The 14,575-nt window shown below is 42.4% G+C and overlaps 9 protein-coding genes across 9 annotated transcripts; 5 read left to right on the top strand and 4 right to left on the bottom strand.

Annotated features, from left to right (window-relative positions):
- Positions 1 to 146: 146 nt before the first annotated feature.
- On the top strand, positions 147 to 650 carry PTH4 (Pth4p; the record flags this gene model as incomplete). Its single annotated transcript, XM_003681474.1, has 1 exon — positions 147 to 650. The coding sequence occupies one exon, from the start codon at positions 147 to 149 to the stop codon at positions 648 to 650; it is 504 nt and encodes a 167-aa protein (XP_003681522.1).
- A 27-nt stretch (positions 651 to 677) lies between these two features.
- Positions 678 to 2,669, bottom strand: TDEL0E00670 (uncharacterized protein; the record flags this gene model as incomplete). The annotated part of the gene is made up of 1 exon (XM_003681473.1): positions 678 to 2,669. The coding sequence occupies one exon, from the start codon at positions 2,667 to 2,669 to the stop codon at positions 678 to 680; it is 1,992 nt and encodes a 663-aa protein (XP_003681521.1).
- A 191-nt stretch (positions 2,670 to 2,860) lies between these two features.
- On the bottom strand, positions 2,861 to 3,907 carry MSN1 (Msn1p; the record flags this gene model as incomplete). The annotated part of the gene is made up of 1 exon (XM_003681472.1): positions 2,861 to 3,907. The coding sequence occupies one exon, from the start codon at positions 3,905 to 3,907 to the stop codon at positions 2,861 to 2,863; it is 1,047 nt and encodes a 348-aa protein (XP_003681520.1).
- A 1,722-nt stretch (positions 3,908 to 5,629) lies between these two features.
- Positions 5,630 to 7,429, bottom strand: RRI2 (Rri2p; the record flags this gene model as incomplete). The annotated part of the gene is made up of 1 exon (XM_003681471.1): positions 5,630 to 7,429. The coding sequence occupies one exon, from the start codon at positions 7,427 to 7,429 to the stop codon at positions 5,630 to 5,632; it is 1,800 nt and encodes a 599-aa protein (XP_003681519.1).
- A 309-nt stretch (positions 7,430 to 7,738) lies between these two features.
- TDEL0E00640 (peroxiredoxin family protein) lies at positions 7,739 to 8,281 on the top strand (the record flags this gene model as incomplete). The annotated part of the gene is made up of 1 exon (XM_003681470.1): positions 7,739 to 8,281. The coding sequence occupies one exon, from the start codon at positions 7,739 to 7,741 to the stop codon at positions 8,279 to 8,281; it is 543 nt and encodes a 180-aa protein (XP_003681518.1).
- A 288-nt stretch (positions 8,282 to 8,569) lies between these two features.
- On the top strand, positions 8,570 to 10,069 carry MCH4 (Mch4p; the record flags this gene model as incomplete). Its single annotated transcript, XM_003681469.1, has 1 exon — positions 8,570 to 10,069. The coding sequence occupies one exon, from the start codon at positions 8,570 to 8,572 to the stop codon at positions 10,067 to 10,069; it is 1,500 nt and encodes a 499-aa protein (XP_003681517.1).
- Positions 10,070 to 10,332: 263 nt separating this feature from the next.
- RPL18A (60S ribosomal protein eL18) lies at positions 10,333 to 11,202 on the top strand (the record flags this gene model as incomplete). The annotated part of the gene is made up of 2 exons (XM_003681468.1): positions 10,333 to 10,444; positions 10,754 to 11,202. The coding sequence occupies 2 exons, from the start codon at positions 10,333 to 10,335 to the stop codon at positions 11,200 to 11,202; spliced, it is 561 nt and encodes a 186-aa protein (XP_003681516.1).
- Positions 11,203 to 11,909: 707 nt separating this feature from the next.
- RPS19A (40S ribosomal protein eS19) lies at positions 11,910 to 12,584 on the top strand (the record flags this gene model as incomplete). Its single annotated transcript, XM_003681467.1, has 2 exons — positions 11,910 to 11,929; positions 12,170 to 12,584. 2 exons carry the CDS (start codon positions 11,910 to 11,912, stop codon positions 12,582 to 12,584), a joined length of 435 nt encoding a protein of 144 aa, XP_003681515.1.
- Positions 12,585 to 12,777: 193 nt separating this feature from the next.
- On the bottom strand, positions 12,778 to 14,421 carry HRP1 (Hrp1p; the record flags this gene model as incomplete). Its single annotated transcript, XM_003681466.1, has 1 exon — positions 12,778 to 14,421. One exon carries the CDS (start codon positions 14,419 to 14,421, stop codon positions 12,778 to 12,780), a length of 1,644 nt encoding a protein of 547 aa, XP_003681514.1.
- Between the last annotated feature and the right edge of the window lie 154 nt (positions 14,422 to 14,575).

Genomic DNA, 14,575 nt, shown 5'->3' with positions numbered 1-14,575 from the left:
TCCAGAAAAAGACACGATTGCCTAAAAAGGTAATTTATAGTGCCAAGATTCGTGTATATCACGTGATAGTCATGTGGGTTATACTATTTTCAAGAGTAATAAGCTCATCGCATTGATATATTACAAGTATTTAGGTTTAATTAATCATGGTTTGGGGTCTTAGAGGTCTTTCATCCGGGCCATTGCAGTCCTTGGCCGAAAAATGGGTTAGGTCATTGAGTGCTAGTTCTCTACCGCTCCGGTTGTTTACTATTAGATTCGATAGGTCAAGTGGCCCTGGTGGTCAAAAGGTTAATAAGACCAATAGTAAATGTACTTTAGTTTTATACCATTTCTCTCTATGTTCGTGGATTCCTGAAGAAGTCAGGCGACAATTGAAGGAAAAACCTATTAGATATTATGCAAGAAGTAGCGATTCGTTGGTGGTACAATCAGATGAAGAGCGTTCAAGAGAGCTGAATAAGCAATTGTGCCTCGAGAAACTAGTTCGTGAAATAAAAAATAGTTGTTGGTTTCCCAAAGAGACAGATGAAGCAACTTTACAGAAATGGAAAGTTGTCAAGACGAAGGCGAAAGTAGGTCGACTTAAGGAGAAGAAGCAGAATAGTGACAAGAAAAAACTACGTAACAAATCTGGATTTATATTTTGATTATTGCCAGGACTAAATTCTATCTTGCTATTCGATATTGCCATTTGTTAGTGTGTTACTCTTTCCCAACCAGTATTCCCTTCTGGTTTGAGCGTCAACGGTAATCTTTTTCAATCTTTCGTCACTTTCCCCAATGTCGGTATCTTCCTTAACGCTTTTTGCATCTAACGGATTGTAATCATCATCTTCTTCATCGCCTGCCGTTATGCCCATTAGGGTGTCCACAGACTGCTTTTTTTCTTTCTCTTCGGCTTTGGGTTTCTTTGCCTTTTCCTCTGCTTTAGCTTTCTTTGTTGATCTTTTTTTCCTGGGAGGTTCTTCAACCTTGTACATATCTTCTTCCTCATCAATGATCGCATCGTCGCTGCTGGGGTCAACGAAAACTTCTTCATGAATGATTCTGCTACGCCTCTTGTGGTACTTTTCGTTCTCAACAATGGCTTTGTTCTCAACTAGACCTCTTTCATCGTTGAAATCTCTCAGTTTGCCACGGTATTTGATCACATTACCCAGTATACTCTTGCCTAACCGATCTTTGAAAGTGGCCATATCCAGTTCGAAGCATCTATTCGTTAGGAGATCGAAAGCACCAGCAAATGATTTCTTGATGTCTCGAAGGTTAAAAGAGCCTCGACTAATGTTGTTGGAAGGATCACCGGGATCCTGGATTGCTAAGGTGAAGGGGCTCCTACCAGATTGTAAATCTCTCCAATCATACTTTGCGATATATGCAGCATGTCCGTCCTGAACTGTTAAACCAACGTCGTCATAACCGAAATTTTTTCCATATAACTCAAAAAAATCTATCAGTAAAACACCCAAGTTATCAAGAGGATCGATTTCATCAGAGACCACCCTGGGGTGAAGATGTAAGAAAGAGTAGACGAGGCATATTATACTGAACCCCCCTAATCCACCGGTATGAACGTTGTTCAACCTTCTAGAATGTAGAAATTGTTTGACGATCAGGACCAATTCCCGCAGTCCTGGTGTCTCTTCTAACCATTCTCTTATGAGTCTTGCCGCTTCAAGACCATTTATACGTTCAAAGGATACATCAATGTGAATTTGAGACTGAGGTTCAACAAACTTGATGATTGGAACACGGGCCTTCGCAATCACCTCGACTCTTGTAGCGAGTTCCTTTGATTTGAGGAAGCTTGCCAACGAGTAAAGACTATTCCTGTTTTCCTTATCCCGACCTTTGCTATTCACCACACAATCGATGTCTGAGCCTGGCAAGTAAAGATCAGTGGCGTAAGAGCCAAACACCTGTAAATCTGCGTCAGGCCATAGCTCTCTCACTGCAGCCCGTATCTTACTGATTGTCTTGTTACGTATTTCAATCTCTTGACGGTTCGGCGATATGTACGCAACAAAATCTTTGATCTCCATAGTAAGCCAATCTGCTATCTCCTTTTGCTTAGAGTGATCGTGGTTCAGAATCCAAGGGTAATCAGTGTTAGAAGTCCTCTTCGGTGATGTTGGCAACTTATCATCCTCAACTGTTTCATGCTCTTCTTCCTTCTCATCCTTCTCATCCTCTGAACTATTAGATAATGCAATAAAGTCCTCGTTGGCCTCTAGCCCATTCTCAGAACTAGCAACACTGAGTTGTGGAGTTGGTTCCGTCGTTTGTGACTCTTCACGGTCGGAATCCAGGTCTACTACGGGCACCGATGGTCTAGGACTGTCGTAATGTCCATCATAATCGTCATATCCGTCCTCGTTATCCTCTTCATCAATCACAAGGATATCGTTAGATACATGGCTCTTTTTCTTCTTGTGAGTTTCAGAATCACTCGCGTCGAGTTCTAAATTCTCGTATTTGTTAACGTGCTCATCTACCTGGTTAAAAACTCGAAACTTTTCCTGAGCCTTACTTAAAGACGATTTCCTCATCCTCTTTACTGCCTTATTTTTCCTTATTCTACCGTTTTCAGATGATTTTTGGCCTCTTCTTGACCCAACTCCATTTCCTTTACCTACTGAAGCACTCGGTGACTTACCTCGTCCCATTCGTTAACACAAAGATTCCTGGTCTGACGCCCTTTTGGCGATTTGTTACATCTATAATTTCCAATATTCCAGCTCATCTCATTGAAAATTAACTGAAAATCAGAAGGACGTCCAATGTGACAGTAATTAAGTATTACGACAATTACACCATTTACACTATAGTATTTCCTACTCAAGTACTCATTTTGGGGTCATCGAAGTGCGTCTGGAATACTATGTCCCTGACACAACCACCCGATCGGTTGTTTGAGTCCTTTTTCGCGGTCGATGATTCTACATTCTTCGAGTAAATTCACTGTGTCCTGCAAGGAATATCNNNATTTGTTCAAACCTGTCTCGATCGCTTTGCAAAGTACTCTTCGGCGTGAATATCTCTTATTCACTGCTGGATCTCTTCTCCAACCTGTCAGGTATAGCGATTCCATCTCCTTGATGGACGGTTGTCCATTGATACCTTCTGTATATTCTTGCCAGACTTCCATCACCGAGTGTGGGGACTTCAAGAATTGGAAATTGCCCATAAATATACTTCTCTTCCGCTTACGTCCAGCAATATTCAAATACTGTTCATCCGGTAGACCCGAATCGATCTCAGTATTAGGATCTGGTGGTTGTTGATGACGTTCACTGCTCACCACGGGGGCCACTTGGTTACCTTGATCGTGGTATAAGGACCTCTCGTGCGTGCGAGGATTGTTGAGTTGACTAAACTCTTCATATCCGATAAGCGATTGGCTAAACTGCCTCTCGTCGGGTCCAGAAACAACTGCTGGATTATCATTTACACTAGTCTTACCACTATTCCCATGAGGCTCACCACCAGCCTCGTTGTTCGCATTCGCGTCAAAATGCTGGTCATAGGGCCCCCGGCCCCCACCATCCTGTTTCCCATTATTCTCGTTATTCAGCATTTCTCCAAAGAAATTCTCAGGCTCCAGTCCACGACTGCTACTGTACCTAATCGTACCACTTACAGAAGCAGCTGTCGACGAGACTCCGTGAAGAGCACCTAACAACTTTTCTCTCAGCACTTCTGCATGACTATGGTGCTCGTTCACCAATGTGGAAATTACAGTGTTCAAGTCACTAATCTGCTGTTGTTGGGCTACAACAATATCATCGTACCGTTTCTGCTGGTTCTCCAACTTACTGGTCAACATATGGACCAACCGATCAAACATTCCAACTTGTCGCTCCAAGATGACCACCCGGTCCACAAGCGATGTCTCCCGATCCATCCTACCGCTCGAGAGACTCAATTCCCACCTCTTTCAATACTTGACTTCATCTAAAGTTAAAATCTTGTATGTATCGAATAGGTATGGCTTTGTTTCTGGAATTTTTCACCCGCCACACATCGAGGAATGTGAACGCTTTACAAATCGGCACTACCAGGTATAGTAGTCATCGGGGTAAATGAGCTACAGTTGGCTGTTACGCTCAATAATACTAATTAGCTTGAATCGTATCCAGTCGCTTGTCCTTTTAAGCTAGTTAGTCTTATACATATAGGACCGTAGTAAGTCTTTTGGTTCCCTTAACCTGCGTTATCAGGCTTCATAGACTGAGCCCTATTTAATGCCTATTCTTATGATCATTTTAGATAAGCCATCTATTACGACTTGTCTCTTTTAATGTTAGCGCACCCAGTGATTTCTTTTGCTTCTGCATCATTTAGGATGAGCAAGGCTTTGGAAATTTTAATCAGTGATCCGAACGTGTCGTCAATTAGATCCTTCAATTCTTCTTGTGTTCAACTGTAATTGCCATTTCACAGCTTCAGTAGTACACATCTTTGTTTAAAACATGGCCTTTTGCTGATTGATTTGACTAGCTTTTCCGAGTTCAATCATGGGCGATAACTTAGTGTGTATTTTCCCTCCTGATGAACTTCTTCAACCGTTGGAAATTCAAGATCCTATGGCAGGTGAGGCCAATTGCACTTCATTCATGAATCGCATTTCGTTGATGATTCTCAAAATTCAAAAGGGTGCTAAGAAACTTGGTTGGCCTCTTCCAACAAAGGAAACATAAAACGAGATCTAAGCTTAGCTAAGGTATACGATTGTGTAGCTTGGGGTTCGATATTAGGCAATGCTCTAAGGCAGTGAAGCAAAATCTTTGAACATTGTTGAGAGCAATTAATGGCAAAAGGTGAGTCTTCCACTCGTTAGCTAGATGGAGAGAACGGTGGACTCAAACCCGGCCCCATAGCATTCAGTGCACTGCCGTTCTGTAGTAGATATACCCTACGTGAGCTCAGAGCTTATTAGATCTTATTAACTATATATTATTTTCGTAGTGTACATGATTGAGGGTGTCTATAATAGAGCGATGATGGCAGCACCAAGAGCTGCGCCCAGACCAGCTGTTGCGGCTCTGTGGTTGACAGCTTGGCCCTCGTAGGAGCTTAGGCTGTGCGAGGAAGAGGAGGAGCAGTTGTAGGTTAGAGTACTGGTAGCATTGGATGAAGTGCTGGAACTCAAAGTAGTAGTTGTGTATGGGGTGGAGGTGGATTCTAGAGTCTTGACCATAGAGGTAGTAACTTCTGGGGTGGAAGTGACATCGACGTAGGAGACTTCTTCAGCAGAAGCCATTGAAGCGATGGAAGCGATAGCGATAGAAGCGAAAAAGTAGTTCATAGCGAGTGAGAGAGCGACTTAGTGAGTGAATCGATGCTTTTGGTATAGCAGAGGCAATAGAGAAAGAAAGTGTCATTGTGATTTATATACACCTCTTTATATGCTTGGGAACCACTGGATCAAAAAAAACGACGGTTTTGGAATTTTGATCTGGTTAGCACAAAACTCCTGGTACGCGAAAGGTTTCGCGTTCTTACGACATCGTGATGGGCCCTTGGAACAACTTCAATATCCCAATTCTCATTAATGTTTGTCTTGTTGGTGCTCTTAATTATTCGCGGATGTGCGCTTTCGCGTATTATTCGCGAAAAATTAGGTTCATCGGCTTCTCGACAACGAATCTTTCGCCAATTTAGCCAGTTCATCGTACTTATCACTGTAGCGCATGTTGGCCGGCTGGAACCCTGCTCTTGGGCTGCTATGAATTGTGTCTCTTGATCTTTGTAATTTGTCAAAAAAAGCGCAAGTATCTAGGTTTTTAAGTCCACACGGCTCTTGGAAAATACCGACGTCGTTGGCCCAATCGATGTTGGAGCCCTTCTTGCAGACGCAGTCTTTAGTGAAACTCTCCTTCGAGTACATGCCCAGCTGTGTCTTGTACTCATCTCCAAAGAAGACTAAGTCTTGGGTGAGATCGAGCTTGTAGAAAGTCTTCGCAGTGTCCTTCATGATGGACCTCATCAGCACCGTGAGCAGTTCATCGCGTGAAAACGATATGTTGTCGTGAAGTCGCAGCATTTGCTGAAGGTCTTTGAGCGGGATGCACGAGTATACCGGGGCAATTTGGGTCCATAGTTTGATTAGACGAGCCAAATAGTAGACATTATCAATGAGGCCACTCAAAAGGTCCTTCACGGCAGTGAGCTCTTGTATCGAAGTGTACAAGCCAGATAATTGTGAGTCCACAAAATTGTGATATACCGCTTGAAGTTGAGTGACACATGGTGAGTCCTGAGCGATTTTGATCTGCTCTAGGTCAAAAGGGTTAATCTTGGTTCTTTCAGAGCGATAAAGGATCATATTGCAAAATATAAAACCCGAAAGGATGAATTTCTCGAATACTGAGGAGAACTCCTGTTTTGATCCGCCAACTTCTTCCATATGTTGTAAGCACTCCCAAAGATGTTCTCTTAGCTTATTCACATGACGAACCAGAGGCAAATCGCCAGCAGAATCTTCCTTCATGTCGGCTGCAAGGACCAAAATGGCTTTCGATGTGTGTAATTGAAGCATTAGTCCAAGGCTTTGTTGTATTGCAAGCGAGTTTGATGATAATTGCTCAAGTCTATCAACGAACCACGATAATTGAGAGACGTTGACATCACAGGGAGAGCTCATGAAGCAAAAGATGTGGCATTGAAGTATCAAATTAAGCCTATCGGTGTAATCCGGGTCCTTCACTGCAGCTGCCAAATCTGTCGCTTGACAGCAAGCCTCCAGACCCTGTAAATCCTTTAGACTTATACGGCCATTCTGGAGTCTTTCGCTCCATATTGCCATTGTTTGCTTCTTAAAATTCACTGTATCAATTAATTTCTCTGCCCATGGTGGTCGGTCAATGTCCAGAATCGTTTGCAATCGAGCTAGAGCATTCACTCGTCGCACCATTTTCATTGTCGTATAAGGAGAAGCTGTTAATTCCGTAGCGTACAAGAACTCTCGACTCATAAATGGAAATAATTCATCTAGCAGATCACCCAAGGATTTCTTTAATACAATCCCATCCAATTCGCGCATATTCTCTTCTAAAAAGGTTAAAAGTGCGTCAAAATCATCCAGCATTATATCATCTTCATAACATCGATTGTAGTGACTCTCTGAAACCCACGTCTTTAGTACTTGAGTCGAGGCCTTCCATTGCCATACCAGATCATTAGCCCTGGTGCTGATATCCGCCAGTAGCTGTCTTGCACGGTCAAAATCATGATCGTCTGCAAAAGATAGCGCCATCTCGTAGGTGTCCTGTAATGCTGCATCATCAACCCTATCATTCGCATTGTTGCCGGTGTTATCTGTTCCTTCAGGTTGCTCATCACTCTCTTCCTCCATCTCAATCATCTCAGCTCCTTCTTCATCGGACATCATAAAATCATCGTAATTGGCATCATCAGATGCCATCAATGCATCATAGTTCTCATCATCCGCCATTCTGCTTCTTTCAGTAATTGAAATGAGAAGAGATACTCGCTCATCTAAACATTCTTAATCAAATTAGCTACAAGGTCGCGAAACAAGATCAAACACTCAAGAGTATCTTAAACGGAATATCAACATGTAATGATGGGTTTACTTGAACCAGTGTAATTGGTTATTCACTCTGCGCAAAACCGCTAACTGTGATCCCCCTTTCTGCTTGCTCCCTATATAAGCACGCATTTGCAAGACAATGACAATCAACATCTACAGATCACTACCGACTGAGACAAAATGCTACAATCAATCAATCGTAAAGCCTTTGTTCGTGGATTCAGAACTCTATCTCCTCAGCTATTCAAGAAGGGCGACAAGATTCCAACCGGTTTGCCAGGTCTTAAGGAGAATTCACCAGGAAATGCAGTCGATTTAGGCCAAGAGGTCGCTAAGGGTAAATACATTTTGGTCGGAGTGCCAGCTGCTTTCTCTCCAGCCTGTTCTGCTACTCATATTCCAGGATACATCAAGAATCTGTCACAATTGAAAGAAAAGGGTGTTAAACAGGTTCTGGTCACTGCCGTTAACGATCCGTTCGTCACTGCAGCCTGGGGAAAGAGCTTAAAGGTCCCCAATGATGTAAGAATCATCGCTGACACCGAAGGTGCCTTTGCCAAGGCCGGTGGGCATCTTTTCGACTCCACCAAGGTCTTTGGCAACGAGAGATCCATCAGATACGCTGCCATTGTACAGGATGGTAAAGTTGTTGAGGAATTTGCTGAGCCAGACAAAACAGGTGTCGATGTTTCTTCTGCAGAGAGCATTTTAAGTCACTTGTGAGTGCGTTGCAGCCTCAACAGTGGCATGAGCGACCTTCGAACGGCGCCAAGCGTATCGCATCGTTGTATAGTTCTTTAGATTGGTTACTAGACAGAACGATGATTCTTTTCATGCAATTGCACTTCGGGGATCAATTGCCGACGCAGTTTTCCGAATTGCTAGAACTCCATGACTAATCCTTATAGATGATTGAAGGTTTAGATTTAAGCTTTCAATATTCGTTGAAGTTGTAATTGTGGGTTTTAGATGATAAAGTTGAGTAAATAATAGGTAGATTGCGACCGTGTAATGTTTCCGGTTAATGTAATTGCCAGACCTGCAAAGATATTCTTTTCGAAGAGCCGAAGCTCCAAAGACCTGCAAAGTTTAGAGCTACGCAGTATTACTAGTAACGAGAATCCAGCTAGTTCTGGTTACGCGACCAATCACAATAATGAGTCGATTGTGAAGAAGCATAATGATGTGATCGATATTGGGCCTTCGAGTTTAAGAAGCGTCACATCAAGAGATCTAGACAAGCCCAGTGTGCCCACTGACGATGATGAGTACCCAGATGGTGGAATTCAAGCTTGGTTAGTCGTTTTGGGATCTTTTATTGGACTGATTCCTGTTTTCGGGTTGCTCAACTCGCTAGGTGCCATTGAGTCGTATATCTCCAGGAATCAATTGGCCAAAGTGGCTCCTTCTACCACTTCATGGATCTTTTCCCTCTACATAGCCATAAGTTTCCTGAGTTGCATTCTGGCAGGTGGTTATTTTGACAGAAATGGTAGTAAAACCCCAATGAGTGCAGGTACAGTGATATATGTTGGTGGTATTATGTGTCTTGCTAATTGCACAACAGTGTACCAGTTCATCCTGTCTTTCTCCTTGCTGAGTGGTATTGGTACTGGAATTTTAATGACTCCACTAGTCAGTGTGCTAGCTAGTTGGTTCTTCAAAAGGAGAGCCATTGCAACTAGTACAGCCACAATGGGGGGTTCTGTTGGCGGTGTCTTCTTCCCAATAATGCTGAAGAAGCTTTATAAGGAAGTTGGTTTCCCATGGGCTATGAGAATCGTGGGATTCGTTTGCCTTGCCTGTCTGATTGTTTCCACAGTTCTTTGTCATGAGAGAAGTAGAGTTGAATGCGAACCCTTTGCTTCAAAAAAACAGCTGGCCAAATGGTACGTATCGTCGTCATTTAACTGGAGATACTTCCTTGAGGGCAAGTTTCTCTTTGCTGCCCTGGGATCCTCGCTGGCAGAAAGCTCTTTGACCGCATCGGCGACATATTTAGCATCTTACTCCTTGGCTAGAGGCAATAGCGAAACCACTTCGTACGCCCTAATTACCGCTACTAACGCTGTTGGTATCCTCGGAAGGTATATCCCTGGTTACATCGCAGACAGACATCTCGGTCGATTCAACGTCGTCATAATCACGGTGCTTCTGGCCGGACTCTCAAATCTAATCATATGGTTGCCTTTCGGTGGACATGTTGGCGCGCTGTGGGCCTACGTCTGTATTTACGGTTTCGCCACTGGTTCAATTCTTTCATTGACGCCAGTATGCGTAGGACAAATCTCTAGAACGGAAGATTTCGGCAAGCGGTATTCTACAGCCTATTTCTTACAAGCAATTATCACTATTCCGGTACTTCCAATCGCCGGTGCTATCATCAACAAAGGAACGCCAGCAGAATACAACAAATTTATCATCTTTGTTTCTGTTCTTATGTTGGCTGGTTCCGCTTGCTACATAGTTTCCAGATACATCTGTGTTGGTGCCAAGCTTTGTAGGTTCTGATTTACAGTGCATTAAAGTACTTGGGACTGTTTTTTTGCACAGGGCGAGGTGTCCTGGTTCTTCAGTTTGAACAAATGGTCTATGGGTTTTAGTATGAAACTATTAAGAAATACTAATACATTGTTTTTTTCAATATTTTTCCAAGACGCGCAGTAATCCAATAATTTTTCACTTTTCGACTTCATCTTATAAGATACTTATATTCAATTAAACAGTCTTTCATCTTGAAGGTTCTTTTATTCAAGCGAAAACAGCAAGCAAAGATGGGTATTGATCACACTTCCAAACAACACAAGAGATCTGGTCACAGAACCGCTCCAAAGTCCGACAATGTCTACTTGAGCTTGTTGGTCAAGCTATACTCTTTCCTAGCTCGTATGTGCAAATTTGATAATTTGAAAATGGATAGAAGGATTCTGCTACAGAGACACCTGGTGGTGTAAAGATTTTTCTCCCTTTACTCAATGAGTGATTGGAGAAGTGACATGAGATTTTATCGATCTCATGTTTTAGAATTTTTGGAAAATGTGGGATTTTTTAAAACTCCACATTCTTCTAAGATATTCTGCGAGTGCAAGAATCGACATATTTTTGTGCGACCTGGAGCAGAATCGTATTCTAATATATTTGGAATAAAATTGTTGAACCTTCATTTCATTTACTAACAAACGTTTTTTTTATTAGGTCGTACTGATGCTCCATTCAACAAGGTTGTCTTGAAGTCTTTGTTCTTATCCAAGATCAACAGACCACCAGTGTCTGTCTCTAGAATTGCTAGAGCTTTGAAGCAAGATGGTGCTGCTAACAAGACTGTTGTCGTCGTCGGTACCGTCACTGATGACTCCAGAATCTTTGAATTCCCAAAGACTACCGTCGCTGCTTTGAGATTCACTGCTGGTGCCAGAGCCAAGATCATCAAGGCTGGTGGTGAAGCCATCACTTTGGATCAATTGGCTGTTAAGGCTCCAAAGGGTCAAAACACCTTGATCTTGAGAGGTCCAAGAAACTCCAGAGAAGCCGTCAGACACTTTGGTATGGGTCCTCACAAGGGTAAGGCCCCAAGAATCCAATCTACCGGTAGAAAGTTCGAAAGAGCTAGAGGTAGACGTAGATCTAAGGGTTTCAAGGTGTAAGTTAGCCTTTGCTGATTTACATTTTACGTCTTTTTGGTTGTTTTCAAGATTACTTCCGATCGATATATATAAATATCGTTTGTAGTAAATTGAAACAATCGGCTCGTCTTTAAAATTGCAATTATGATCTTCTGTATATTATTATTTACATCAACAAAGTAATTCAAGTTAATAAACTAGCCAATTCCATCCTCTTACCATTGACCACTGTAATTTCGGCTCGGAACAATATACACATGAATCAATTAATAGCATAAAGCACAATTATTCATGGAGCCCAAAAGTATATAACAACTTGCTTGCTTTTGAGTGACTGTTCCGAATACAGCACCCAAACACATTGCTTACATCCGTACACACTTTTTGAAAAATTGAAAACATATTTTGCGTTTCTTGCACACGGGCCGGTAAGTGAAATTTCATTCGTTAGACAGACAGACCGGCAAGCTAGGCAGAGCTGGGCGTTAGTTCCTTCTGGCTGCTTGACGGTCCAGGCAAGGTGTCTAGCGAGGGTTCCTTCCAGAGCCTGATGGGACTATCCTGCCTGGACTGGTCTGGTCGCTCTGGACAGACTCCACACCGTCTGTTTACAGCGTTAGTGGGAATAGTCACTGCAATTTTTTGAAAAGGTATAGGTAAATCGTGAAATCTAGTAGAGAGTGTTTGATTAGCTGTTTGTTAAGGCCAAGACAGATCAATAAGACAAGATGCCAGGTGTTTCCGTTAGGTACGTATCCCGTTTGAATTATAAATGAATTGCAACACGATGAGAGAGTGAACCAGGAGAATGAAAGAGATGATGAACTAAAGTGGATTTTTGATATAATAGTTTCCAATGAATTGACGGATAATAACAGTGGATTTCCAATGAACTTGAGTTTTAATTATAATATCCAAACTTACCATTAGAGAGAATTCCTCATCGTATGCTGATTTTGAAAGAAACTGTTTTACTAACAATTTACAGAGACGTTGCTGCACAAGATTTCATTAACGCTTACGCTTCTTTCTTGCAAAGACAAGGTAAGTTGGAAGTTCCAGGTTACGTTGACATTGTCAAGACTTCTGCTGGTAATGAAATGCCTCCACAAGATTCCGAAGGTTGGTTCTACATGCGTGCCGCTTCCGTTGCTAGACACATTTACATGAGAAAGCAAGTCGGTGTCGGTAAATTGAACAAATTGTACGGTGGTGCCAAGAACAGAGGTGCCAGACCACAAAAGCACGTCGATGCTTCCGGTTCCATCAACAGAAAGGTTTTGCAAGCTTTGCAAAAGATTGGTGTTGTCGAAATCTCTCCAAAGGGTGGTAGAAGAATCTCTGAAAATGGTCAAAGAGATTTGGACCGTATCGCCGCTCAAACTTTGGAAGAAGACGAATAGATTTATCACTGTTCCTAGTTATCTTGTGTACATTTATTATCTACTCTCATTTTGCAATTAATACAAAGTTGAATTCAAAAAGTGAACTCCGCTTTCAAGTTTGCCTCGCAGCTGATGAGCAATTCATTAACTAGTACAAAGAGTATCTTACTATACACATAATTTTGGGGAAATGTTATCCCATGAACCTAACTTACCTGTTATATGGATGGTAACCGTTGTTACGTCTATTGTATCCACCACGACCACGGTATCCTCCGTTTCCTCCACGGTATCCATTACGGTTACTACCACGGTAATGATAATCACGGTCTCCGCGGTCACTACGGTCGCCACGGTCGCCACGGTCTCCACGGTCTCCACGATCTCCACGGTCGCCTCGGTCACGACGTCCGTGAGAATACGAGGCTTGGTCATCTGAAGAAGATGAGGGCCCTCTTGGACCTCTTGGCAAGTTTATTTGCAATTTGTTTTCACCGCTGTCGCTAGAGTCATTGGCACCAGCAACCTTGGCGTCGGATCCTTCACCGCCAACCGTTTGAACATTTGCCGAATTAGCATTGGAACTACCGTCATCGCCTAAGTTAGGAGTGCCGGAATCTGGCGAGCCAGCACCGGGCATGTTAAAACCTGGCATCATCATGGACATCTGCTGCATCTGCTGTTGAAACATTTGAGTGTAATCCATACCGGTTTGTTGTTGCATTTGTTGATAATATTCTTGCATCTTTTGGTAGTATTCAGCCATTGCCTGTGGGTTGAACATTGGATTGAAACCACCCATCATTGGATTCTGATACATTTGAGCCATAGGGTTTGCCATGCCTGGGAAACCTTGAGCGGCACTGGTGTCACCACCTTGTTGCTGCTTTTGCATATGTCTTGGTTCAGCTCTCTTAATCTCAATCTTTTTACCTTTGAAATCAATGAACTTATTTTGACACACTCTATCTACAGCGTCGGGTGAATCGTAGGTAACAAAACCAAAACCTCTTGATCTGCCAGTATCCTTATCCAACATAAGTTGTGCATCAATGATTGTACCCCATTGAGCGAAAAACTCTTCGAACTCTTTTGGTCTGACATCGGCACCAATACCACCAACGAAGATTTTACCGGTCTTGTCCTGTTCTTCTCTAGGAATGGCCCTCTTTGGGTCAATAACTTTACCATCTAAAATATGTTGTGTCTTGACGACCTCATCAACACTGCTAGGTTCGTCAAATGTCAAGAAACCAAATCCTCTGGATCTCCCAGTATTCGTATCTTTCATGATTTTTAGATCAATAACTTTACCATATTTGCTGAAATAGTCTCTTAGAGTGTCTTCGGTTGTTTCCCAGTTGAGACCACCGATGAACATCTTACAGATATCTCTTGATAAATCTGCCTTTACAGGATTTGTAATACTTGACTGGGCAGGAGCAGAGGCTTGTGGTTGAAATTGTGACATAGTTTGTTGTAATTGCTCCCATGACATTCCTGTAGGTGCACTTGGTTTATCGGTTGATGTTGTATTGGTTCCAATGTTTTCTGTGCTACTAATTGTATTAGATTTATTATCACTATTTGTGTCGTAATTATTATTATTTGCATTCGTACTAGTATTAGTATTAGCATTGGTGTTAGTTGCCGCGGTTAAATTCGACGATAGTGCCTGTAGTGCAGCCAATTGGTCTAAGGAAGATGTAGCATTACTGATGGAATCCTTGGGTGGTGTGGTTGTGGTTTCTGTTGTAACATCCTTCTTTGGTTCGTCTTTATTTTGGGGAACGGTGGTCGTAGACGTAGATTCGTCACCATAAATGTCATTAAAGTCTTCGTCGTCAGAGTTCATTTTGTCAGTGATTTCTGGGGTAGCTAAGAGATTTTCACTAGTATAGTTGACCTTAGTTTACGATACTGTGGATTTTGTAATTAGACTTTTTTCAAATTCCGATTCTGATTCAGCCGATATGTATTCTTTGAATCGTCTGAGGGGAAGGAATACC

The sequence above is a fragment of the Torulaspora delbrueckii genome, chromosome 5 (genome assembly GCF_000243375.1).
Source record: "Torulaspora delbrueckii CBS 1146 chromosome 5, complete genome".
Taxonomy (NCBI): domain Eukaryota; kingdom Fungi; phylum Ascomycota; class Saccharomycetes; order Saccharomycetales; family Saccharomycetaceae; genus Torulaspora; species Torulaspora delbrueckii.
The sequence above is the reverse complement of the archived record's forward strand: the minus strand, read 5'-3'. Positions and strand labels throughout refer to the sequence as shown.